The sequence below is a fragment of the Strongylocentrotus purpuratus genome, unplaced genomic scaffold, assembly GCF_000002235.5.
Source record: "Strongylocentrotus purpuratus isolate Spur 01 unplaced genomic scaffold, Spur_5.0 spur5_scaffold_3, whole genome shotgun sequence".
Taxonomy (NCBI): Eukaryota; Metazoa; Echinodermata; class Echinoidea; order Camarodonta; family Strongylocentrotidae; genus Strongylocentrotus; species Strongylocentrotus purpuratus.
The window spans coordinates 14633844-14661818 of NW_022145609.1; the positions used below are offsets into that span (position 1 = coordinate 14633844).

Consider the following 27975-nt stretch of genomic DNA (forward strand, 5'->3'; position numbering starts at 1 on the left):
GTGCCCCGTACTTCCACGTAGCTGTGCCGCGTATTGCCAGGGTAATTATAACATATAAAAGTACCACTTCCATGATTGGCACTCAGTGCCCTTGTAATATTTGATGAGCTATTATTGCAGAAGCAGAAGAATGAACAAACTGACGCGAAGCACTAATTAATTGGTTAAAGGCCTGCGACCGAAACTAGCTTTCATTGAAACCAAAAACCGTGACTCACAAATAATGCATACAAAAAGTGATATACAAAAAATGTCCGTATTTAAAGGTACTATGTACAATGATCCTCTTCGTTCAATCATGCACACAATATTGACCCAAAATCTACATGTTTCGGTTTCAGTTTCAGTCGATATTAACTTATTTGATAAGATGCAAGAAAAGCCAGCTCTTATTTTAAGCTTATAATTGGGCCCATGTTGTTTAAAAACATTGTACAGTTGATATGCTGCGACATAATAGTTATTTTTTCTATCATCACAGACTGAAGACGTCATTAGCTTAACGAGGTATTCCTTCTCTCAATCGTTCCTATCTCGGTGATTACATTTAAAACAATATTTCTGGCATAAATATTTTACATTTCCTTATCAACGCCCTTTTATATGTACAGTTCAGTCGACTATCTTCCCTTTAACTGTTTAACGTCTATTCTACGCTAATTTATGTTAATATATGTATACACCGTTTGGTCTAAGATGTCGTTTTCCAGGCTATATGACAAATGGTTATTACAGTTGCTCACGCTCTCTTCATATTACGTAATACCTTTGCTAATTGCTCTTTAGGGAATCTTTATTTTGTACCAATAACAACGGTCTCACGGAAACAAAAGACATAGGAAAATCATTCTCTTCATACATGTATGTTTATGAGGGCAATGGCTGAGTGTGAGGAGGTAAAGGGGTTTTCTGTGCCCTGTTCCCTTTCTTTTAGAAGAGCTCGTTTACAATGTTCATCTTTACATATTATATTCATATTCATAATTATTTCATTTCCAATAGAAAGGTAAACAAAGATATTACATTTGATTTCATACATAATTCATTACGATATTATTCCCAAAATGTTGACGATGATCGTCAATAAAAATCCAGTGTGTTACGAACAAACACTTTAATTTAGTTGTTACTTGATGTTGATTCAACACTTCGGGCTGAATGCAGATCAAACATAATGATTATATTCCTGATTATCCTTGTGCATATTAAAAATGTACGTATCAAGGTCCAATCTGCATTAGAAAAGACTTGATAATACATATTATGGCTAGGGGGAAGGGGGGGGGTAAGGTGGGCAGAATTCTGAAACGGGGAGGGGGGGGGGGTCTTCAATGGAAGGGAGTGTGGAACGTATTATGAAGTGATTAAATAATTGTTCACGTAATCTATCAATGTTTTGTGTGACATTTACGATGAAAGAGGCGCAGGCCCACCATAGACACTATTTCATTTAAAATTATAATCGTGTAAATTAAATTCCACAACCCCCCTCCCTCTGCCCCCTCCCCCTCTCTCTCTCTCTCTCTCTCTCTCTCTCTCTCTATCTCTGATTTTGCATCTGCACTGAGACATCCTCAATCACGAATAAAATAATACACATTTTTCATAATTACAATGTAGACAAAATCATAAACGGAATTCTATCATTTGACATTTATACTATAAAATGTGCAAAATGAATTCTGATACTGACTTACGATTCATTCATTTATTTAATGTTTATATCCTGCATATAATATACAGAGTTAGATCGAATAATTAAACAAATAACTTAAATATAATACATTTTACTGCATAACGATGTAATAAAATTGATTTGAAAGAAACATAGTTTGGCAGTTTTTTTTTCTCTGTGGAGAAAAAGTTTCGTGGGAAAAGTGTATTTTATGTTGACTTTGGTCATTATAATACGCTGCATAAGTTGTCGAACGAGATTGTAATTTATATTTTTTTCTTTCTTTTTTAAATTTCTGATTATACAGAAGACCCTCTGAGCATCCAAAGACTGTGCGCATGTGCGCCATTCCTCCATTCCGTCGCCATACCACGTGATAGTAACACATCCGCCAATCAGCTGCCAGGGCTGCAGATCGTCTTGTCGCGCGTACGTCAGGACTAGAAGTACAGAACTACAGGGAGCTCGCGAGGGTCGCCGGTGGACCAACCCTGCAAGATGTCACAAGTAACGGCGCTGAAGAAGACCGTAGAGCAGCTACGATCGGAGGCAAAGATCGAACGGATCACCGTATCTCAGGCTTGTAACCAGCTCCAGGAATACTGCTTACAACACGAGGCGGATGACTGTCTACTAAAAGGAATCGCTGCACATGCCAACCCGTTCAAGGAAAAGCAAAAGTGCACTATTTTGTAGGGGTAGCCAAAATGGCTCCCCTATTATTGAGAAGATATTCGTCAAGTTTGGACTCTCGCACAAGTAACAAGATCCCTCACTTGGTGTCAATATACCTTGTACTGTAGCAATCCTATACAATGGATAGAAAAAAGGGTTTTATTCATTTATTATCGATTTTAAGTTATTCATAAAAAAGGGGATTTTTGTACCTCATTCTTTTATCTACACTGGGTAAAGTTAACAAATTGTTGACAGTCTGATCGAGAAAAAAATTACGCGACAGCATAACACATGTTATGATGATTTTTCAGAGAGATAATTTTTTTGATGTAAGATTCCCTTAGAAATTAGAAATTGACACTGGACCCGATATATTGCTTTTTCTTCTGTTATATAGGGGGTTTTGGGGACGTACTCTCCCGAAGGGAAAAGGTTTTTAAAAGAATGGTGATTTTGCTCTCTACGTCATGTCAATTATCTATACATAATGGCAGCAAGAGAGCAGCAAACCTTCGATGGCGAGTCAAAGAGTTTATCTGTAATATTTACGATGACCAATTGTAATTCTACATAATTATTAAAGAACAAGGAGGAAATCGTTCCTCTATTGTTTCAAAATTATGATTACCTTTATTTTATAAGTCTCCATTCTCTTACTTTACTTTTCAAGTCTATCTATCTCTTTATATTTCTACTGTCATATTTTCTCTCTTTCCCTCTCTTAATCTTTAATTTTTCTTCATCTCGTTATTGTCGATTTATCTCTTTTTTCAATGAGTCATTGCATAATCGAGATTATGATACATTTGTACTCGTCATTCGCATGCAATGGTTCGAACAAATAGGAGACGTGGAAATAATTATGTAGAGATAGAATACTTCGTGAGTTATTATGAGCAGTCCTCTCTTGATACACGGTGTGTGCGTGTGTGTGGGTGGGTGCGTGTGTTTGTTGAATGTAGATATTATGCATCTGTCATAACTGGTTTGCGTTTGTTCGAAATGTTTTCACCTCATGGGCTTGCCGAATATATTTAATTGGCAAGCTGAATTCACAATGTCTCAAAGTTCTTTACATGTAAAATGTTATTATTATGTGAATGATAAATTGCACCCCGTTGAAAAAAACATGAAACCCAGTAAGGGCCTCGTTTTTCCCCGCAAAAGGATCACGTATTACCTTGAAATAATAGTTTTAAACAACATCTTAAAAGACAAGCAAGCAGAAGTGTAAATAGTGAATACTGGCTGAACTCTATTAAACGATAATAATTGTCAAGGGCGCCCTTCAGCAAGCGTAAAAACAGACCAGCAGCAAATTGTATGTGGACAGTAAATGTATCAATTCATAATACAGGACAAAAAGAAAGTCTTTAAAAAATAAAAACAATACAAATACATACAGACAACGATGGGAGGATATAACTTGCCTCACGTGTGGTTATTGGTCATATAATTGACTAAATGTATTGTTATTGACTTACTCTTATTACTATTTAGTTTAATTCGTAAGTAAAATTCTTCTTCCCTACTCCTCTTTATTTTATCAGTGTTGTGCAATAGTAGAAGAAGACGAAAATAAGATGGAGTCGTGTCATCAGCTTGTAAATGGCCTCAAATTTTGTATTTTTGTTATTAAAGTTATTTCTGGGTTTCTTTGTCGTTGTGATATCAAAGTTTCGTTCAACTCAAGCAATCGCGTTCCTTGTAGTTTATTTACTTAATGAAAGACAAATGTGAAAGAAATCTAATTCACAGAAACATTTAAATCCAGATAACGGAAGCTTGATTATTTGAACATTTTTTTTTAATGTGGACTAATTCCCCAAATATTTACTGTGATGTTTTGTTCAAACGTGTTCATAACATACAATCATGTTATATTAACGTTTATGTGATGTAGATAATGTGTCAAGCATGATATTGTTTTCGAAATTCGTTGATTTTGCATATAGAATTAGACTTAAATATTACATGTATTCAAGCCTCTGTTTCATTTCTAGTAGGAGAAAATATTTGTGCTAGTATGGGAATAAAAATTTGGCAGGGTGTGAAGATACATGGGCGTTTTATCAGAGCTGCACTATATGCAGAATGTTGATGTTTACGAGAAAAAAATTGAATTAAAACATTATGGGATAAATTTAAGGGTACAAGGTACCTGCACCTAGCATCAATTTTAGTATTAATAATCCTTAAAGAAAATAGCATTCATGATATTACATTTTTAAATCGGTAATTATATACAGGTAAATACAAACTTTTGCGAAGTACAAAAACATTCAAGCTCGATGAGTTAAATAACATTTGTAAATATTTCACAATAATACTGTTTAAATCTTTATGATGATAATAATACTCTTCAGAGACTCTTGCTACTACGATTTCATTAACAAGTTTATAGTGCATACTATGAACCGAGTAAGATCTTTTGATAAAATGACCTTGAGAATATTTGGCATGCTGGGAAAGAAAGATTTAAATGTATTGATTAATGGCTAATGTCACTAATGTTGTCCAATGATCTAATTTTCTGTCAACCCTGTACCCGCAGTGTTTATAACTGCAAGATGGATAGATAGTGTGATGTAATAGTCAGTAGTCGTAAACCTATTCAGTTACAAAACATTACCAGTGGAGTGCCCCGTGTGTCTATTAGCTTGGTTTGCATTATGTGATCATTATACGGTACCTGCCAAGTTATCAGTTATTCAGTAAATGGTTGTTGTACGTTTAGTCAGAATTTCAAAGCCTTACGACTTGTATGAAATTAAAAAAGAATCGTAAAAACGAAAATACAAAGACGTTTATGTATTTTGTAGGCCTATTGCCGTATTGAAGGGGTTGGATATCTTTGCCTCAGATTTTGAACAAAATCCAGGATTTAGCTCGTGCTGCAATCATTATTAATTATAAACCTTGGCTTAAGGTCAGACACGAATCCCATGCTAAAACCGGTCGCCGAAAGATTTTTACTTTTGTGAAGCACTTCATGATCATTTTGAAGCGCAAGTCTTTTAGGGCTTCAATATTACACCATATCACAGACAATGATAGCACGTATAGGCCATGCATCTCAGATTTGTAAGACTGTAAACATTGTTAAACAATGCCTTTACAGATAGACTGAGGGCAGAGTCTGGAAAGAGGAAGGTTCAAAGAACAGGGAGGGAGAAGCAGAGATGCGTGTACGTTATAATTATATAGAGATAGAGGCAGCAGAGAAAAGCCACGAGAAAGAGATACACAGAGAAATAAAGAAAGATAAAAAGAAAGTTGAAAACAGGGAATGAGAATGAAGACGCAGAGGGAGAGAGAGAGGGAGGCAGCGAGAGGGAATGAAATAGAAGAGGGAGGAAAGAGAGAGAATGAAGAAAAGGCGGGTAAGAGAGATAGACAGAGAAAGAGAGAGAGATAAACAGAGAGAGAGAGGGGAACTGAGAAACACAGGGAGAGAGTTAAAAGGAGTGGAGGGTGAGGAAGCCCGGGAGGAAGCCCTAGAGAGAAAGGCAAAGACGGGAAGAAAAAGAGAAGAGAAAAAAAAAGAAAAAAAAGAGACAAAGACAGACAGACAGACAGACAGATATAGGTAGAGAAAGAGAGAGAGAGAGAGAGAGAGAGAGAGAGAGAGAGAGAGAGAGAGAGAGAAAGAGAGAGATAGGAATGGAGAAAGCTAGAGGAACTGAGATATTTGAGGGAGGCAAAGGCTAACAAAGTGCGGGTTTACGGATGGCAAGGTCACTTTTATTTTGTTTAATAAATATGATGCGTATTTCGTCACATCATGATATCACTCGATTCCATTAGAAATTAATAAAAGAGTTGGTGTCCTACGTCACTGGCTCAAAAGGAAAAGAAAAGTGAAACTGATGAATACAGAAAAACGTGCTAAGCCGGGTGGAGAGGGAGTCTACTTTATAGTGGTATTGTTTGCGCTATAATAGCTGCTCGTCCCAGTGGAAACCTGGGTTGTCATCGAAGCTAAATATGAAAAAGAGTCAATGAGTATGTTTATCAATTCATTTGAGGCAAAAGGTGACAACATAGCCTACATGTACATAAAAGAAAGTGGGGTGGAGACAGAGAGGGAATACATCGAAAGATAGGTTCGAAGAGGGGATCGAGTGAGGGAGCTAGAGAGGGGGGGGGGGAGAGGAGGGGCTGAGATGCTGAGGGAAAGAAAGAGAGAGAGAGAGAGAGAGAGAGAGGGAGAGGTAGAATTGGAAATGATAGATTGGTGTCGGGGCTCAGAGTATTGAGAGAAAAATGTCAAGAATCAAGGATCGTCATTCCATTTAAAATTCAGATGCTAAAGACCATGGGTTGAACAATCGTGTTACTTCACCCCCCCCCCCCCCCCCCCCCCCGCAAAATACCAACATACTCGCAGATTTTGGACCTTTTACTTTGAGTATAATGTTTTTGCCACTGAGGGCGTTAAAAATGTGTCTCTGCACGAGTTTCATTCATTACAATGCAATGCTAAATTCCATGCTCAATGCATGCACGTATATGCGCATGCATGCACACAACGTATACAACGTATAAGCGTAACGTCGAGTCAAGCAGTACAGTTTTACTGTACATGCATTGTCAGTGCATTTACCGCGGGGCAGGATAGCATCATGGCGATCGTTTTCGAGAATATGCGCCTGAGTTCATTGTCAGATCAAGGCGATATAGCACAGCAAACACAAAATGTTCTCAAACTTCAAGTATCCACAAAAGATGACCAACCTATCTTTACACTATATAATGGTAAGATCCTTTGATTTTGGTTAGAACAAATCATTTACATATGCAATCTTTGTTAGCTCGACGCGAAGTTCGTATGCATTATTATTACTATCACTATCTTGCTGTCAAAAACACCAGCATTGCCGCCGCTGTCGGGGTTGCTCCCCATTCATTCACCCTAGACCTATTTGTTATATTCTGTAGATGCCGAAATGGAAGTACCGGTAGGCCTAGACCGTAATATAACTTTCATGATATTGAAGATAAGAAATGAAATCGGCACTACATTAGAGAAGCTCTGGCCTGGCCTGGGAAGACTTCCTTTTTGGGACGGTCAATTGAATTAAAAACAATACAAAAAATCAATTAATCTTCATCAATTGTTTTGAATTGTTCAAATAGAGTTTGAGTCTTTTGTTTAGGAGCATTTTTTCCTAAAAACGAAGCCATTATGATGTACACTTTCTCACAGGATTCACAGCAAACCGCTGCACCATACAATTCAATGGGATACTATCCTACTCCGTCCTAGGCCAATACTGACGATGGGGTGCGTGCGTGTGTGTGAAATTGGTGACGGCGCGTAATGATGATGATGATGATCATCATCATCATAATTAACTACAGTACAGGGAGCTCGTTTTTTAAAACGATCCGAACAGCGGGTCGGGTCACTTTTTTTGCAATGTTAAGAGGTAGATTCTAGGTCTAGTAATTACAATTTTGACTTAAAATGTGTTCGAAATTGCTGATTATGCAAGTGGTTAAGAAGGCCTCTGTCTCTTCGATTCATGCATATTAAGCAATTTCGAGTGTATACATGGCGCTCTATATTATGAATGCTCATGTTTGCTGCGAGCGAGCTGTGCTGCAGCTATGCGATCGTACCTTAGCACTAGCAGCCAAAAAAGATGCTCGTCATATTGTTGTTTTGAGCCTACAATGTACATTGTATGTAATCCATTTGCAGCAAACATGAGCACAGGAAAATCAGTATATCACCGATGGGAGACTCCCACTGTCCCACATATACATGTAAATGTACTTCTTTGCTACCAAATATCTTGTCCAAAGTTTCTGGACATTGGAAAACGTCTTCAATATAAAATGTATAGGAAATAGTCTCCCTTGGGCATGCAACTCATTACTGGGAGGCTGGGACACAGAATTGTTAATCTATTTCTATTTGGTGAACTGTACAACTTCCTATAGAGGGTAAGGGTGAGGGAAGAACTCTGTAACCGATCATCAGACAAGGGGCCGATCAGGTGAAATCAGATAATAAATTTTGATAGCCGATCAATGAAAATGATCAGGATAAAACATTGGTAGATTTTTTTTTTAATTTTTAAATGCCGAAAATATTCAAGTTTTGGGCTATCAAATTCTAAAAATACATGTACTGTATAGCTCGGATTATTTTGCAATTTGGAGTTGTAGAACATGTTTGTTGATATTAAGTGCCTTTTCAATGACTTTAAAATTGATAATATAAATAGTCTAAGATTAGAGGCAAACATGTGAGCCGCCATCTTGGATTATAATGTAGGCACACATTTTGTTTCCATTGTCATTAAAATCCAAGATGGCGGCTCGCATTTATTGCCTCTTCTCTTAGACTAATATTATTAATTTAAGTCATCAAAAGGCACTTAATATCAACAAACATTGTCTCAACAACAGCTACATATGACAAAATAATCCTAGCTGTGCAGAAAATTTTCGGCATTTAAATTATTAAAAATTAAAAAATGTAACCAATACTATCGGCCGATAACTTTTGCCGATATCGATCAAAGGTGCATGGGTGTCGCTCCGATCTTCCAATCCGATCAAAGCCCCAATTTACAGGGCTATGATCATGCCCACTCACATTCTAAGAAATAGGCCATTTTTATAATGTACACCTGTACAGGTGTACTCACATTTAATGAATTTTTCTTTAAATGCCTTGTTACAAATTATGTCATTCGTCTGTTTAAAAAAAAATTATTTCAATAATCAGAGTGCCAATCTCATATGTTACATGTTGCAGTGAAAAAAATACACGGGGGCTCAGGGCGAATTAGCCCCCGAAATGCCCAAAAGAGCCCCTGAAAATCAAAAAAGAGCCCCCATAAATTTGCATAGAGTTCAATGCAAAACAAGTTTAAGAATGTTATATTCATGCGGGCAAGCTTGAAAAGTAGCCCCCGAAAAATAAATATTAATTTTTTCCCTGACATGTTGTTAGAAAGGACAAGCCATAATGTTTGTGCTGCCCAGCAACAATTAATGCAATTCGCATTCTGATTTCTGACTCTTGAAATACGATTATTCATAACAGGTGAATGTGGTAATATTGTAACTAATATTTAAAAATGATTTATCAAATTTTATTACATCACACAAATGGTCAATTACAGTTGTTGACCTGTGACCTTTCCATCCTCACCAAGAATCATTAGGTACCGGTAATTATTATTTTTAAGTCATAAATGCCTGAAGTCGAATTGGCATTTCTTTTCTTTTCCATCTCAAAATTTTGAGATAAAAATATTGTGCTGAAAAAGTCCGTACATGAAATGGTCACCAAGGAAATCATTGATATGACAAGCAGGGCTCAAATTAATTTTTTGTCCACGGGGGCTCTTCCCCCCCAAAAAGAGCCCCCCGTGAGCCTTCTCACGGGGGCTCTTTTAGTACTGACGGGGGCTCTTTTTTTACAAATATCCATTGAATTGGTACCTACGATACTCCTCAATTATTTGCTATTTCATCATTATCATTTCAATCAGCATTTTCCCTCTTTCAAATTTACAAGCTACATAGCTGTTACTGGCCTGTGTATATAATATATATGCATACAACACTGATCTTTATGATGTCTTTAATGTGACATATCTTCTTCTCCCCTTGCAAACGAGAAAGAAAACAAGGTCATTAAAAGGGATTAAGCGACAAATAATGATTGTGATTCAAATTGATGCGAATATTTGTTTGAATAAGCACTGCTATTCACCCGAATCTTCTTTGTAAAAACAACTTTTACAAATCTCATCCATGCTTTCTGAGTTGTGACGTTCCATTCAATGTAAAATACTCATTATAGAATACACTTCTCCTAATCTGAAAGTGATCTTACAACACAGTGGCAGATTTGCATGGCTGAGATTTGTAAAAGTTGTTTTTACAAAGAAGATTCTGGTGAAAAGCATTGCTTATTAAAAAAAAATCCTTGCATCAATTTGAATCACAATGATTATTTGTCACATGATCCTTTTATTAAACAACCATGTTTTCTTTTTTGTTTGCAGGGGGAGAAGAAGCTATGTCATGCTAAGAAATCATAAAGATCAGTTGTATTATGCGTATATACATATGATACCAGAACAAATGTTGATTATCAGAATGTCATTTTGAAATACCTCTATACAAATACCACATTGTCTTTGCCCGTATCAGTATTAGTATGATCCAATATAAAGCTATTAATCTTTATTTAATTCAGTATAATGCTTTTCCTTAAAAATAGTTTTGCTATTTCTTTAGGGTTGCTATTTTTTTAGGGTTGAGACGCCAAGAAATGGTTTCAAATGTACATTACACGAACCCTGAACCATTGCAAAATGATGGTGGTTCTCTCTTTCTCTCTCTCTCTCTTTATTTTAATCATGCATTATCAACTACATATAAAGCAGCAACCAAAAACTTAGGGTTATCTGAGATACTGTAGGTGAAAGTAAGAGTTAAAAAGAAAGTCATGCTAAAACGGCGCTTCACTTCCCCCCCCCCCTAAAAAAAATTGATTAGTAGTCATCCTCTCCAGCATCTCTTCCCCCCCCCCCCCCCCCCCCCGCTTTAATGTCACATTTTCACTTGGCAGCCCAAGGGGGCCGGGAGGAGGGGGTTAAACCCCCTAACCCCCCCCCCCCCCCTAGATCTGCCCATGTTACCATATCATTCTTCAACATCTTGGTCTTCCTCTTCTTCTCAATAAGGACTTTTAGATTTGCGTGGACGTGTTACGTCCTTTTAAGGCACTGGCAGCCACACGTCACATCCTTTTAAGCACTGGCACTGCCTTAAAAGGAGGTCACACGTTGCAGTCCACGTTCTCATCGTGCAAATATAAAAGTCCCTAATATTGATTTACTGGTCGAGTTTCATTATTTGCTGGTCATTTGAAATCACCAGATTTCAGCGGGTTAACGCTTTCACAACGAAAAACTTCTCCATGACCATGTTTCTGCCCTTGCGTGATCGCCTCCAGCTCCAGCAGACATGGCGCGGCAGCGTGCACACGTACCGCTACTAACGGCGCAGTAGGCCTATAACCACTGATGACGGCAGCACTGCACTGCGAGCTGAATCGGTAATAACTAGGCCTACTCATAAAACGAGAAATCTTGCACGCTAATCTAAGTTCCATTTCATTGGTTTAAGGTTTGAAAATTGAAACTCAATATTGTGTTAAAGTTATAACAGAAAAGATAATCTTTATTTTATAATTCCACGGGGGCGATTTTTAATGTTGCAATCGCCCCCGTGAGCAGCCTGACGGGGGCGATTATGTAGCTCACGGGGGCGAATCGCCCACCGCCCCCGTGTATTTTGAGCGCTGATGACAAGTTGTTTAGTTTATTATTAATACTCATGTTCTTTCGCCAATGCTTTTTCTCTCAATTTTCTGCATTTATTTAAACCATCTTTGATTTTAGAAATACATGTGTGTGTGGGATGAACCTTTTCTCTAATATATGCAGCTTCTTGATGATAACCCACAATTAAAAACCGTCTCTATGATAATTTATTTCATGCAGGTAACCAACAAGTCTTAACCTTTGACCTTGGTAAGGAAAATAGTACAACAGTATGCCGCGCAACCAAACTAGCATACATGGTCAACATCAAGGAGAATGGTATTATACTTCACTTTGCATCAGAGTTTGGTAAGTTCAACAAACTTTTTTGTTGTTATTGATTAAGGCTTGAGATTGATTTATTTTTTAATTTAGCAACTAAAAGTAGAACAAAATAAAACAAAACAAAAATCTAAGAAAATAGATTAAAAAGGCATTGGAGTTGATAGCAAGCTGATCTGATAGCTCTACAGGCTGTAGGTAATGAATTTCAGTTGACCAAATCTTACTCTTTCAATGTTGAAGAGGAGTTAAAATCTGGTAAAAGTGAAATAAAAGTTGTGGCGCTCTCATTCTTTTCATTCTTTTGTGGAAGAAAATCATGGTGCTAGCAATATCTTTAAAAATAATAATAATAAATGTACCTGCTTCTTATAAAGCGCTCTTCAACTTCTAAACCGTCCAAAGCACTTTAAGTATGATTGTTACCCCGTTCACTTGATTCAATGACCATTGTTCACATGTACCAGCTACATGTACATGTAGTTGCCTTGTTATGGGCTTGTACATTAGTTCCTAAGAAGAAATGAATTCTCTGGGGCACTCATCTACAGTTGTACATGTAGCTATGTACTGTTCTTATAACGTACATGTCATGTCTCTCTGTACATGCCCACACAAACAAAATGAAACAAATAAATAAAATACCATTTCAAAAAAATAAGGGAAAGCCTGCTCAGCATTAAAATTAATGCATTTGCTTCCCTGTCTTGTCAATATTCAATTTTTATTTCCATTATTTGATTATATTCCCAAAAAATGCACTTACACTGTACACAAAAATGACAAAAATTGTATAGATCATCAATAATATTTCATATTGTGTGGAAGGTATTTGAGTCGTAACCACACTCTCTTGTACACAGTAAATGTACAGTATGTATATGGTGATGACACGTTGAGTCTGTATCTGATTATGAATAATACATGCCTGGTAGCATTAATGCCATATTTCTGTCAGGTATCGTTCACATGCAGAGGACATGTAATGCTGATACAACGAGAGCATGCCCTCTTAGGCTCTTCCTAATGCATATTATTTACATACATACTTCAGCCATAATCTAATAAGACAGACCAGCATGTTTCCTTTCATATAATCTTGTCAGGCACACATTGTGTAGTATTAAATAAATAATGCTTGGTGTAATAATACATGTATACACTGTTCACATGTACTATACTATATGTACATGTACAGTGTATGTCATTCAAATTGTACATCAAGCATTAGGACCAATTTTCTTTTATTTATTATTATTATTTATTATGGGTTCAATCTATTTAAATATAGGTGATCAATATTTTTTTCTTGGGTAAATGTGTGATCTTCTTTTGAAGTCGGTGATTTATTTCAAATCGGTTTTTGTTTTATTAATGTGGCATGATGTGGAATGAAATCTTTGTATGCACAAAAAAAATGTTGTAATACTCTTCAGACTATTTCTGTCTTATCTCTTTTTCATGATGTGATTTATACCACGATTATTTTTTATCTCTTCCGATTTACTTTTTACATGTCTGTATAACATTGTGAATAAGCTTTCTTTTTCCTTGAATTAATGTATTATACATACAAAAAATGTAGTTCATGTGTACATACATTAACATTTATATTAACATTTTATCAATATTAATAATAAATATTGGATATGTTGTCTACATGGCAACGCAAGAATTGGCCCGGAATGGCTTACATGACTTGAAATCCAACGCAAATGGACATATCTGCGTATATCCTGGATATACATGTACATGTACATGTATCCCGTTCAAAGCTTACAATATTTAGGCCTATCACAATATCGCCACAACAGCCACTGTGGCATGGATGATGGCAGCTCTTCTCGCAAGCACAGTGTGTGGTATTTCGGAAAAAGGTGGGAGTAGATATTTATTTTCAGATGTATTTCTTTCTATGATGAGAGATATGAAGCATACATACAAATGATACGATGCACTCTTTCCCAGGCACGGGTAAAATTAGGGGTATTCAGTGACTGGCAAACTGCTATAGTGACTTTTTTTGTGGGGGGGAGGGGGGCTGTGCCCCTCAGAACACAGTACTTTGCCAGTCACCTCAGAGAATCCACAAATTCAACCAGAGCCTCTCAGTGCATGATATGTTTACATGTATTTATTATTTGCCGAGATACATGTAACTAGATGTATTACGCATATTATTATTTTTGTACAGAGGTGACAAGATTTGAGAAGATTCTTGAAGGAGCCAAGTATAATGCAAAGCAAGCAGATAAGAAATCGTTGTTTACACAAAGAACGGATGAAGCCTCGGCTGTGCAGTATTTTCAGGTAAGCAATTATAGAATTATTCATGATTGTTAAAGTGACTCAATAACATTGCCTCAGATTCTGAAACAAAATCCTGGATTTAGCTCATGCTGCAATCATAATTATAAACCTTCAGGTTAGTCAGGAATCCCATGACTTTTACAAGCCGATCGCCTGTCTAATTATCAAGATATTTATGATTGAATATCAACATTTCTTTTTTGTTGTTTTCCTAACAGTGTTTATAGCACTAAAGTCTATTTGTTAAAACTGGTCACTCAAAATTTTTTGCTTTTTTGGTAAGCGATTAGATTTATTCATGACCAAGAATACAAACCATACTCCTGCACATGCTAAGTTGTGTTTAGTTGGTAGAGGGGATGAGCACCAGAGAGAGGCATGCAAGCCCAGGGGTAGGGCACAGGGGAACAAACTACTTTTCTCCACAATCTCAACTATGCCAGTTCAATTTTCCAAGAAAGGTAATAAAGGTGTTCAAAAATAAAAATTCTATTGCCTTTCTTACAATTTTTTTCAAACGAGTTGACCGTGACATCTTTTTTTGTTTACCCCTATTTTGCCTTCAGTTCTATGGGTATTTATCCCAACAACAAAACATGATGCAGGATTACATCAGGACGTCTACATATCAGAAAGCCATGTTAACAAACCATGAGGACTTCAAAGATAAGGTATGTTTAAAATCATTGTCTACATCATATCACAGTCTGACCTACTCTGGATCTGACCTACTCTCAGTGCTTGGCAACAGATTATTGTATTCTTTTAGTCATCACTAATGTTCCTAACATGTTACTTTCTGACGAACTTCAACATTTTTTTTTCTTCAGCGGCTTTAACCCTATTTAGCCCGGGGGGGGGGGGGCTTGAGAAGCCCCCCCTCGACATTTTTCGCGATAATTTTTTAACGCAAGAAAATCTTGCACTGAAATTTTGTGACTTTTTCTTTCGAGTCTTGCGCAACTTTTGAAAGAAATTTTTCGAAAATCGGACCTACCATTACAAAGTCACGTGTCCTTTTGTCTTCGCATGTCAGCCCGAAAATCGCTCATTTTTGTGATTTGTGTACAAAACATATGGAAATCTCATTTTTCAAATAAAGAGGTAAAACATTGGTTATTTGGTCTTGTTTAGATTTTAGGTGTTTATTTTGGGGTCAAAATAGTTGAATTATAGTTGGAAATGAAATAAAACAACAAAAACAATAAAATACATAAGTTAAAAAAACAAAGAAATACATAAGAAATTATCAAAACAATAGATAACATAAGGAATAACCCTGGTTTTTCAAATTTTTGTGTTGTATTATTATTCCAAATGGTCTAACAAATATATGTAGTGAGAAAGAATGCTTAAATATGAATAATGTCTGATTTATGGGCAAAAATGTGAATTTAATGACCTTATTTGCATAAATTACCATAAATATGCAAATGAGTGAATTTTTCAAAAAAATTGAAATTACCATAGTATTCTATACACTTCACTTGACATGTATGCAAATTTTCGCGGCGATCGGGCGTTTCACGGCCGAGATCACAGGGGGGGGGCCTGAGAAGCTCCCCCCTGGGCTATGCAGTTTCAAAATAGCCCGGGCTAAATAGGGTTAATGCAGCTCATGTTAATTGTACCAGCTTTGTTAATGAAGATTTTGTTTTTAAACAATCTACCGGTATTTGCAGTGATAACAAATTGACTCAGTCTTCCTAAAAGCCCCATTACATAGAAATTTCTTGACAACACAATCCTGTGGCATGAAACTGAAATTAAAAAACTCAGCAATTTCATATTTTGTGTATGAGGGCATTTTAAAAATCATCCTTCTCAGGGCACATTTCTACTATGCTGTTAGCAAAGCTGACAAAACAAAACAAAACAAACAAAACAATTTTTTTACCTGTAATTGAATGGTAGCTGCACGCATTCACTAATCTCTGCATTATAAGATAGGTATTGTGAAGCATCGTCATTAAAAAAATGCAGCAGTTCGTCGCTGTTTTCACGAAGTGACGGTAGTGAAAAAAAATTGCATTCACTTTGCGTTACGATTTTCCTCACTACCGTCACTTCGTGAAAATAGGGACGAGTTTTGCCTCACGTTATCTGAACAGGGCATTACAGTATTTAATTTCAATGAATTTTCTCCCTTCTAATTCAGGTTGTATTAGATGTCGGTGCTGGGTCAGGGATCCTATCGTTCTTTGCCGTCCAAGCCGGAGCACGTAAAGTCTATGCCATTGAAGCCAGCTCAATAGCAGAACAAGCCAAGGTAGGTCATGTGAACATCCTGAGGTCGTGTGAACATTCTGGGCTTGGTGGAGGGACTTATTTGTTATTGCTAGAGGACCTGTAAACATCAATCACCAAAAAATGTCTTTCTCTCAAAAGGGGGTCTTTGTTGTGGCTATACTGTAATCACAATATGAGCTTCCATTGATACTTCCATTGATACTTCCACAAAGAAATGTTGCACTTTAAAAACTCAACAAATTGTTGAGTGGACTAATCGACGCACTCCTAAATGCTCACAAAGAATAGGGTGCCTATGGAACCCAAGTTGGACTTTTATTTTCTCCAAACTCCTAAAATGGTTACCTGTAGAAAGCTAGCTAAAGTGTTTTTTCCAACGTTGTTTTTATACATTCTACACTTTCATAGACTTTTTTTCTTCAGGTGATTGGTATTCTTTAACTTTTCTCTGGGTGTCGAGAAATATTTTGTCTTGACTGAAGTTTGGTTCACTTATCTTTTGGATAAACGCTGCTGGCACTGTTCATGAAAGAATTATACCTGTGTTTTCCGGCTTCTCTGTAAGACCAATTTGGAATGATAGTTGATTTAACCCCAAACAATAAGAAAATTCCATGTTAATAACGTGATTGCCATTTTCAGTAAATAGGATTACTGAAGAATAGTGTACTTGTATATGAAATTTACTTTGTTGTGTGTTGTTATTTTGTACGTTCAATGTTTTATTTTATTCTTTTACCCTTTTTATCCTGAGAAACATTAATCATACTTATTTTTCTTATCTTTTCAGGCTTTTCAAAACAAGAAACTACACCAGTAATCTACATTTAACTCCTCTTTGTTTTTGTTTTCTTCCATATCGTATCACAACTAACTGATTTTTTGTTTTCTTTGGTATTCGCACCTAGCCAGCTTTAGCTATTATAATGCCCTTTACAAATCACAGGGTGGCATCTATCTTCACATCAAGATGGGGCTGTTGATTCCATGCGTACCATTCAATGGTTTTGTAGTACTCTTCTAAACAACGCTGTATCGATTCATTCTGGTTGTGACGATGATATTGGTGGCCAACACAACCCTGTATCGATGCACTCTGGTTGTGGTGATGATGAAATTGATGGTCACTGTGGGTCACTGGTTGGTCAGTAAGTACTGCAGCGGGCAAGGCTCAAAACTGGACATTGCTGGTTCAGTTCCTCCATCTTCATTAAGTCTTTCTCAAAATGCAGCAAAATGTGGTACTTCATGGATGAAAAAAGATTATGTTCCCGCAAAACCAAGTAATATCTCTTTTCTTATTACCATCTTCCATTTATTTATGGCAGATTTTGTGTGTATGTGCCTTCCTTTTCTTTCTGTGGCTTAGGATGTTTAATCAGCAATGTAGCAGTTTTGCCTTGCCCGAATTCGATGTTTCATATTCACTGTTCGTTTTACTTTTATTCCCTTAGCAGGTTGTAAATATGACCTAACCGTCTTGGGTCACGTCTTTGACTTGTGAATCCATCCCTATGATGCTGCATTCTTTGTGTTGAATTGAATCATCAGACGTACTCGTCTCCATTTTCAGTTATATCTGCCTTTTTTACAGCCCAGCAGAAGTTGAAGAGTTGAAAAAAACATTGATGTTTATTCCAGCAGTGTTGATACTCTGTAAAAATGGTCCAAAGACTCTAAACAGATGATGTGCTCCTTGAAGGAGAAACTAGAGCCATGAACAGCATCATCAATCTGCTCTGAGAAGGAACGAGTGCACATGGTGGTAGGATCTCACAGTCAAAGACATGGCCCAAGAACTCTCCTCTTCGATATTCCTTGTACCGTTAACTGCAACCCTCCTTTCTCTTCTCTGTCACCATAGCAACTCGTCAAAGCCAACAACCTTGGGAACCGCATCTCCGTGATCGCGGGGAAGGTGGAGGAGGTGTCAATACCCGAGCAGGTGGACTTGATCGTCTCAGAACCAATGGGGTACATGCTCTTTAATGAGAGGATGTTAGAAAGCTTCCTCCATGCCAAGAAGTGGCTCAAACCAGGAGGTAAGTCTTTCTTCTTTCACTCAATCAGATTCCTAATCTCTCTCTCTCTCTCTCTCTCTCTTTCTCTCTTTCTCTCTTTCTCTTCCTCTTTCTTCCTGTTTTAATCTGTGTCAATCACCTCTGTCCACCCCCCCCCCCCCCCCCCCCCCCCCGTCCCTTCCCCCTCTCTTTCTCTCTCTCTTTGGTGTTTTTTTTCTTTTCTGTCAATGATATCTGTCCTCCTCTCCACCTTCTCTTTTCTTCCTTTTCCCCTCAGTGAGCCATCTCGGTCCAAAAGAATGTTTTCCTTATAATTCCTCTGCCTTCAAGTCAACACTAACTAGGTAAATTTCTCTTTCCCTGTATTAATCATATTTTCCTCTTTTTTTTAAAAGCTTGTATGTCAAACAGATATGTATATTTTATTGATTTAAATATTCATGCAATTCTGTTTTAAAAGCCTTTAGACTAATGTCTGTGTTTATATTATCTTTGTATTATAGAAAGTTGTAGGAATTTTATGATGTTTTTTGATTGTTTGTTTTCAGGTAAGATGTTTCCTACTCAAGGAGATGTTCACATTGCACCGTTCACCGATGATGCTCTTTACATGGAACAATTCACAAAAGCAAACTTCTGGTAAGTTATAGGCAACTTAATGTTTATCTCTTGAAGTAAAGTCTGTCTTTAACACTTACTGCATTAAGTGTACCAGCAATTATAACTTTATTCTACAATACGGGGCATTTTTAGGTTTTGATTCTTTTTAATCATGTGTATATTTCTATCAACAGATACGGCAGAAAGATTCTTTGATGCTAATCAGCATAGCTATTCTGTACTGGAGGAGAAATTGGGGTATAATAATATATCTGGTAATTCATACTTAACATTGATTTACCAAATGTGTTAATGATAATATTGTGAAACATACATGTATCTACATAAATTTGGAATGTTGTTGGTTACATTTCTCATCATGATGTTGTTTATCATTACAGGTATCAACAGTCCTTCCATGGTGTCGATCTAACTTGCCTCAGAGAAACAGCTCTACAAGAGTTCCTCAGACAACCCATCGTGGTAAGGCCAAGATATCTCTCTTTATTACATCTGCCAAATAGGCAAATCCTCACCATTAATTTACCTTGCGAGGTCTTAGTGACAATAGTTATAAATATATTCAATAAATAAAGTATGTGACAATTTTTGTTTTAATGTAGAAAAAAAATTGCAGGGTCATGGTGAAATATTTTGGTTATTTGCCTGTAGTTAGACACGTTCTTATAGTGAATTTGCTCGTACAAAATGTACAAGTTATTTTCTCAAAATATAGATGTTGTTGTTATTGCAATCGTTTATTTGAATATTGTGAAGAAAGAACAATAATCAAAATCTGGTTTAAGGTGGTTTGTGCAATGAGTTATAATACAAAAAGCATTCTTATTTCACACTGCTACTTAATGTCAATCTCATGTAAAGAGTATTTTTCTGGAGTTTATTACTAGTATTCCCAATTTGTTTGCACCTCCAGGACACATTTGACATCAAGATCTGTCTAGCCAGGACCTATAAGTACACTGTTGACTTCTTGACAACGAAAGAAAGTGACCTTCACAGAATTGAAATTCCTCTTCAGTTCAAGACGCATCAATCTGGAGCAGTCCATGGCCTTGCTTTCTGGTTTGATGTAGCCTTCCATGGTTCATTGTGAGTACATCCAGGCCTGATAATTACTGTTTTTTTTCTTTTTCTTCCCCCCCCCCCGATTTTCCCCCTATTTCCCCTTATTTTCCAGATTTTTTCCCAATTATCTTACTCAAAGGGGGAGGGGGGGGGGGGGGTCATTTTTTCCCCCGAATCCTTTTTTTTTTTAGTGCTCACTATATCGCCTGGTACATCATCTCTTTCTCTCATCCTTTTGTCAGCTTCACGTTCATTTTTGTCACTCTCCTTTTCTCTTTTTTGGTCCGTCTCCTCTTCACATCATTTTTTGATCTTTCTCTTTCTCACATTCTCGTCTTCTCTTTCTGTCTCTCTCCTCCTTGCTCTTTTCTCTCTTCCTCTCTCCCCCTCTATTCCTCTCTCTCTCTCTCTCTACCTCTCCCTTGTGCTCTCCCTCTCTCTCTCTCTCCTCCCCTCTCTCTCTCTCTCTACCTCTTCTTTGCTTTTTCTCTTTCTCTCACTTTTTTTGCATGGGAGATATCCCTTGCATGACTTTTGTATTCTGTTGAGATATTATTCTTGCCTCCATCTTCAGTAATCAAGAGCCTAATAGGGAAAATCTATAAAAAAAAAACTGTAATTGTCATCAACCTTCAAGTGTTCCATCCTGTTTTATCTAATGTCATCAAATCAACCATTACAGCACGTTGGTACTCTACAAGATCAAAGCCACAAGATTTTATGTATCTTGCAAAAAAATGCACAATGATACTCTTTGAAACTTCATTAGCCATTCTGGTAAACCAGCCAACAGGACGGTCTCATGCCGTCAAATTGTGGTGCAAGCCATTTAACAGTTTGTTGTGTTTTTCTATTGCAGACAATCTGTTTGGCTATCCACAGCACCTACCGAGCCTCTCACTCACTGGTATCAGGTATGCTCATTTATTTATTTTTATTCATTTTATTTATTTTATTTCCAGGCAAGATGATAACAATACATAGAAAACATCACAGGGTTGACAAAATTATATGACATTAACATTATGATATTTAGCACCAGCGAATGCCTGGGGTTCACCTAAAAGAATTCAAAATAAAAAAGCCACATTGGCTGGTACATACATGAAACAGAATATAAAGATGAAGCAAACATATACATGACTGTGTAACTAAAATTGACCCTCGTATTAGGCACATGTGAGGGAGATAAGAAGCAAATACTTTTATGTCATACAATAATTAAAAAATAATCTATTCAGACTAAATTTGGTACATTTTATAATACATAAATACAGCAAAATGTCTGTAACTATACAGTAATATAGATCAATTACCATCACTCTTCAATGCTGTAATCTTAGTTTTTATTGATGGATTGATTACTTATATTTATATTTGTTTACAAAAATATCAAGGCATCATACATTTTAAAAAACATTGATATTTCAATAAATGTATGGAAGTAAAAATTCCAGAATCATAGTAAGTGATAAAACGAAACGATGTACTGTAAATCATGAAATATGGAAATGAAAAGTGACCCAACTTAAAAGCTTGGCTTGTTGCATGTAGGTTCACTGAATTTAACTACTGACTTCATATACAAGTACAGAAAGAAAGAAAAAACAGAATACACAGTAGATAATTATCAGTTGTTAAATGAAGAATGGCTGTAATGTGAGCTTCATGACACTGATTGTTGCCTGGGAAAATACAACCAAATTTCAAACAGTGATCCACTCTTCATCCATTTAATTACCAGTACCAGTAATCAACTTTTTTGCAGAGAAATGTAGATGATGTCCACTTCCTTTTTTCGTTTGCTTGTTTGTTGGGTATGAAAATTAGGATTAATACATTATTTTTCAAGTGTAGGTTGATATCGCGTGGTTGATTTGGGGGAAATGTGACCACAGGTTAGAATTGTACAGAAGTGTATTTTGAGTCATCTACAACTTGCCAGGAGCATTAGTCATGAAGAAATAACATGATGTTGATTCATTTTTAAGAATGGCTGCCCTCAATAGCTTTGATATATTTTTCATGTGTGTGTGCAATACAGGTTCGATGCTTACTACGGTCACCTATGTATGTCACAAAGGGTCAAAGGCTAACAGGGAAGGTCATACTCATCGCCAATGCAAGGTAAGTTGAAGAGTTTTCTTGTTAAGAATCAGTTGATCTAGGCTTTGTGTAAGGAATACCCAATAGGGTAAACTCGGTAGCTGTCTAAATCATCAATGGGGGAAGTTCATGAAACCTAAACAATAGTTTAGTAAAATAATGAATTAGTTGACACTGCTGTACATTCTCTACGGAAGCTGGAAGAAACCTTGATTTATCGTCTACCCAAGTATCGTATCTGCCCATGTGCTGACCAGCACAGTGTGGGAGAAAGATCGCCAGCTACTGTCAAACATCTTATTTGCAATAGGGTCAATTGGCAAAAGATAGTACAGTCAAACCTGTCTATAGCAACCACCCAAGGGAAACGCAACATGTGGTCTTTGTAGACAGGTTCCTTTAGTACATGTTTCAATGAGAAACCATTTTCAAGGGAAACAAAAAATGTGGTCTTTATAGACAGGTGGTCTTTGTAGACAGGTGGTCACTAAAGCAGGTTTGACTAGGTGTTTACCATCTTCTTTTCATCCTTGTTGATCTTTGCATTTGTGTCATCAACAGGCAAAGCTACGACATCGACCTTGAGCTTGAGTCACCCGGGTCGGAGGTCAAGTCGACCAACAGGTTGGACCTGAAGAACCCCCTCTTCCATTACACCGGTCAGCAGGTACTACAAGGCGGCGCCCACACCACCTCACCGTCGGAGAGCTACTGGAGCCAGCTGGGCAACGGCAACGCCATGGATGCCGGCGGCTCGACCCTGGGGAACGGCTACAGCAACGGACAGGGGCTGAGTACAGGTGTGGTTCAATCGATACCTATTGGTAAGCTGACCCTGACCCTGACCTTAACCCTCATCCAAACCCTAATCTTAATCCTATCTCTAATCTTAATACATTGTACTGATGCATTAGGTGGGGGGGGGGGGGGTGTGGTATTCTCAAGGCAAGCCTCAGGAACTTTCAAAATTTGGGGCATGATCCAGATTCACTGAAGTTTCATACTCTGAATCATTGCTCTGAATTCAAGAGGTTCTTGCTGTAAAGATTGCCAGTGTTATTTGCCAGTTTCGAGTTATAGAGTATTGAGTATTGCTTCACCTGAGCTGGATTAGAAATGTGAATTAAACATTGTTTCATATGCTGGAGTACGAAATAACGATTAATTTATTGAAGAAAATATATTTTGTTCATGATGAATCACAGTTTTGTCAGAATAATTCCAATTTGAGCAAAAAAGATATGAAGATGACTCAGATTGCAACAATAAATGATCGAAGCAGCAGTCTTGGCTTCTACAAAGGGAGAGAGGCTTTGATAGAAGTCTGTATCCGGGCATTATCTTGGCATGCTATTGAATGTATATTTTTCTACCTCTTTCTCTTCTCTTCAACCTATGCTATCCTATTAGTTTAGTTCATATACCTTCATCTCTCTCTCTCTCTTGTAGCTAACACCGAGCCCATAGCCCACAGTACGGTCCTACCCGGAGGCCTCACACAGAGGCAGTACACCGTGGCCATCCCGTCCTCCGTGGGTCAGGCAATGTCGTCTCTATGCTTCACCAACAGCAGCAACAATCAATCCAGCGGGCATCAATCCAGCGGGCAGTACCAGCAACAGCAGCAGCAACAACAGCAACAGGGACCACAGGGGCAACAGACGCAGGCCCAGCAGCATCAGCCAGGCCGGATGTCGCACAGTTCGTCGGGGAGCAGGCAGGGGGGCCACATGATGGTCGATCAGATGGGGGGCGTGTACGTAGGCGGTGTCCAACAACAACATAGGCATAATAAATACGGCTCACAACAAATGAACTGATGATCCGGGGGCCATCCTTGGAATGAATGAACTGAATTGGCAATCTTTGAAGCAGCCCTAGTTAATCCGTTCTTAGTTCCAGTAAACAGCTAGTTATCGCTGTTGATCAATCCGAACTTCAGAAGAGCAGTACAGTAAAAAAGTTTGTTGGTGTAGAGGGGGAGCAGGGAGGTGGCTTGTTAAAGTTATTACTTATTTGGTGCCTTTGCAAGAGTTCTGATTAAGTCTGTATGCTAATCATGCTACATACTGTACAGATGCTCCATTTTTAAATCTCGCCCTACGAGGTATAATTTCAAAAGAATTGCCAAATGTTTTGAAATATAATCGTGGAGTGGCTTAGATAATGCCCCACCCTCCTGTCAATATTAAATTGAGGGTTAGAACACCTTTGGTAATATAGGAATGATCAAAATAGTACATAATTTTTTTAAAGGATTACTCTTTAATAGTAATATTACACATTTGTTTTTTACATGGAGTTATCTGCTTAAAATCCCAACTCTGTGTATTTTAAATGAAATCAATCAGAAAAAATGACCTACAAAAAAAGGTTCCCTTCTCATTCCTCAATTTGGCTTCCTCTTTGTATTCAAACCAAATCAACCAAACTGACACCTTATTTCTTCAACATTCTCTCCTATCCTACATGAAATATATATACGGTATATGAGATGAAGTTAAATGAATTTTCTTTCAAAATTTTACACCAATGCTTGCTTTATTTAATCCTTCAATATAATCTCAACTTATATTTCCTTCTTTTGGAGAGCTCAAACTAGGTGTCAATGCACATTATGCTGAGCACTTTTGCTCAGATGTAAATATTCAGTACCATGTACTACTTATATTGGGGAGTTCTTTTTATTTTAAACCATTTTTCATATATTCCTAAGTTATTTGAGTGATCTGGGATATTTTGCATGGATTTTTTTGTAGTACTTGAACATGAAAGAGTATTTCACTCGTTGATAACTTTTACATGTTCCATGCAGTGGAGATTGACATTTTATTTATATTACTGGTACAAGGTTATCGTTATAAATTTCCGCTGTCTTTTGGGGAAAATGGCCGATTATCTGTAACTTTTATGGCTGTAAGATATTAGTGTAGATAGGTAGTGGTCTAGGATGGGTTTTTTGGAGTTTGAATCTGAAATTTGCACCATCTGTCTTGTGTGGCTTATAAGGTAAATGTATCCTCCCTTAGAGATAAATTGATTCTAATGTATTCCTGTTTTTGATCACTAAATAACCCCTCCAATCTCTAAGCATGTAGATGACAGAGTGTAGGTATATCTGTTGTAGGGAATATTTGCAATCATACATTTTCTTGATTTACAATGCCAATAGATTCTGTTCATTTGCAATCCAATGAAATTGGACCTTGCCCATCCCGCTCATAAAATTTCAATTGAATATGGAGATTAATAGTGCGGGCGCAACAATGGGATTTGAATTGACAAAGGATGTTGGAAATTGCTATAATGGGCCTGTTCTATCCCCTTGGGGCATTCAGTTAATAATGATCTTCCTTTACACTGTCAAGTATTTTATAGTGTGGTGGGCTTTTCTTCATGTTGTACTCTGGATGGGGTTAGAGTGTCGTTAATCGTATTTTGGAGCCAGACGAGCCTTAAATCCTATACTGTAACACGAGTTAATGCGATTATGCCCTTATGACTCTGAACAATATGTGTAATATAAAAGTAAAAACACTGATTGAGGATATGTGTATTCAAGCTGCAGTATTGTTGGCGAATTCAACAATTATTTTTATGCCCTCTATGATGGCGTTAACAACCGTTTTGATATGACAGAATAGTTGAACAACTGTAGCTAAACTTGTTCCTTCTAAATTCTCTCTCTCTCTCTCTTTCTCTCTCTCCCTCTCTCTCATTCTTTTTCTCCCCTAGCCCTTACTTTTCATCTCTATTTCCCCAGTGTATAGTTTTTAGTTTTGTTAATAGTCCAGTAACATCACAACGATCTTAGCCTATCTACTGTTAGTTCATGTATCATCTGCTAATCTCTACACTGTGCACTTCATTATGTTATTATGTAGCTTTTTATTTTGTTCATAAAACCTAACAAATTTCCTATATCTGCATTTTACAATTTGACTACCGTAGTCCCGAATGCCTCCTTCCAAAGAATTTGAGCCTTTCTTACAATAGATCTTATTGAATCATTGGGAGTATGAAGTTGATGATACAATCCTCTAGTGATTTGACAATGATAATAGGATTAGTCTGTTGTGAACTTAAAGCACACAGGTTATGTGTGAGGACACATACAATGTATACAATGTACTCCTCAACGGATGAGTGAGCCCATCAAAACATGAAAGATCAACTGAGGATGATGCAATTGATGCAAACGCATCAATCTGCTTTCTAACACTAATTAGTATTCAATTGTTTAATATTGCAGGATTGATACTCAACATCACAAAAATACTACCAATACCCAGCATTTGATATATCATGTGCAAAGAAATCATGCACTTGAATTTACCATTGATATTTGCTATAGCAGGGACCACATTCAACTGCTCCTTGTACAATGGTACACTTGGTATTCTGTAGTTTATTGTTATGCAAATGAAAAGTACTACTGCATTCTAGATACATGTAGTGTGTATATCCAGTTATCATTAGTGTCCAATTTTTTAATGACATTTCAGACAATTGACAACGTAAAATATGTCACACTTTTCAGTATTAACATTTTTTAAGTTATTGAGAATTGGGCAAGGATATTTGTTCATTCCCCCCCCCCCCCCATTCTTTAGCCCATATATTAAAGTAAACATGAATTACAACTGAAAAAAGCAAAATATTGCATAATTTTTTGCTCACCAGCTTAATAGGGTCCTCATTTTACATACCGGTATACTTAAACCTTCAATGTAACTGGCGATGTATGGGACTTTCCCTGTTGTTAGCTCATGTAATGAATACTTGTTCTGATGGTACATTATTTATTACATGGTGTGACATGAAGATACCAAATAATGTGACCCTGAAATGATACCAACTTTGTTAGATTTTGAAAAGTCAGGCCTTTTGTTCTGTTTTTTTGCCCCACTACCTTCAACTTGGTAACCACCCATTCGTCGACATTTTATTGATTACTTTGATAGTTGTTTCATTATGACTGTATGTATGTTTGTATGTGTATAGCTCCATTGTCTGTAGGGAGGTAGATTTCTGTCCATGTTTTCATACTAATAAACCATATCTCAATGCACATTGACACAGCGTATGTAGTATTCTTCTCTTATTGCCGAATCTTAAAACCCACTTTCCGATGTTATGATTAAGGACATCTTGATGGCTTACAAAGCTGTCTGTCTTAGAGGAACTATTTATCTCTCTTTCTCTCTCCTTCTCTCTCTCTTCTGTCTTCTCTCTTGTCACTATTTCAGATCTCCTTTCTGCCATGTTATGATGATAAGCAGTTTCATAATTTATGCTCTTCTCTATTTCTTCTAAACTTGTGCAAAATTCTTGTCACATTCACTCCCTCCTTATTCATACATATTGAAGTTAAATAAATTGTTACGCAAAAAAAAGGTGACCTGCATATTTTCTTTTTAATACAAAATTCATGAGTTACACTTGTCTAAGAAAAGTAAGTTACATGTGGAATAAAGACTAATACATGTATATACAAACAAGAAAATTATAACATAAATTGGACAGATGCATTGCCTAACTAAGTGTAAAACACAATTAAAATCATACTGAAGGCTTACAGAGCAACCACTAAAATGGTGGCAGTGAT

General features: G+C 37.0%; 1 protein-coding gene across 2 annotated transcripts; it reads left to right on the forward strand.

Annotated features, from left to right (window-relative positions):
* Positions 1-6908: 6908 nt before the first annotated feature.
* LOC105442946 (histone-arginine methyltransferase CARMER-like) lies at positions 6909-26166 on the forward strand. Of its 2 annotated transcripts, none has more exons than XM_030996449.1 (13): positions 6909-7111; positions 11893-12021; positions 14189-14304; positions 14871-14975; positions 16463-16573; positions 18419-18596; positions 19124-19214; positions 19577-19658; positions 20110-20285; positions 21121-21175; positions 22306-22388; positions 22929-23191; positions 23817-26166. In XM_030996449.1, exons 1-13 carry the CDS (start codon positions 6979-6981, stop codon positions 24185-24187), a joined length of 1893 nt encoding a protein of 630 aa, XP_030852309.1. In that variant the 5' UTR covers positions 6909-6978; the 3' UTR covers positions 24188-26166. The 2 variants fall into 2 exon arrangements, with proteins under 2 accessions (XP_030852309.1, XP_030852310.1); XM_030996450.1 differs by having other exon boundaries at positions 22929-23167.
* Positions 26167-27975: the final 1809 nt, after the last annotated feature.

Coding starts and splice junctions, on each gene's coding strand:
- LOC105442946 (XM_030996449.1), top strand. CDS start 6,979: ATGGCGATCGTTTTCGAGAATATGCGCCTGAGTTCATTGTCAGATCAA. Junction 7,112..11,892: donor TATCTTTACACTATATAATG/GTAAGATCCTTT, acceptor TATTTCATGCAG/GTAACCAACAAGTCTTAACC. Junction 20,286..21,120: donor GTAGCCTTCCATGGTTCATT/GTGAGTACATCC, acceptor TTTCTATTGCAG/ACAATCTGTTTGGCTATCCA.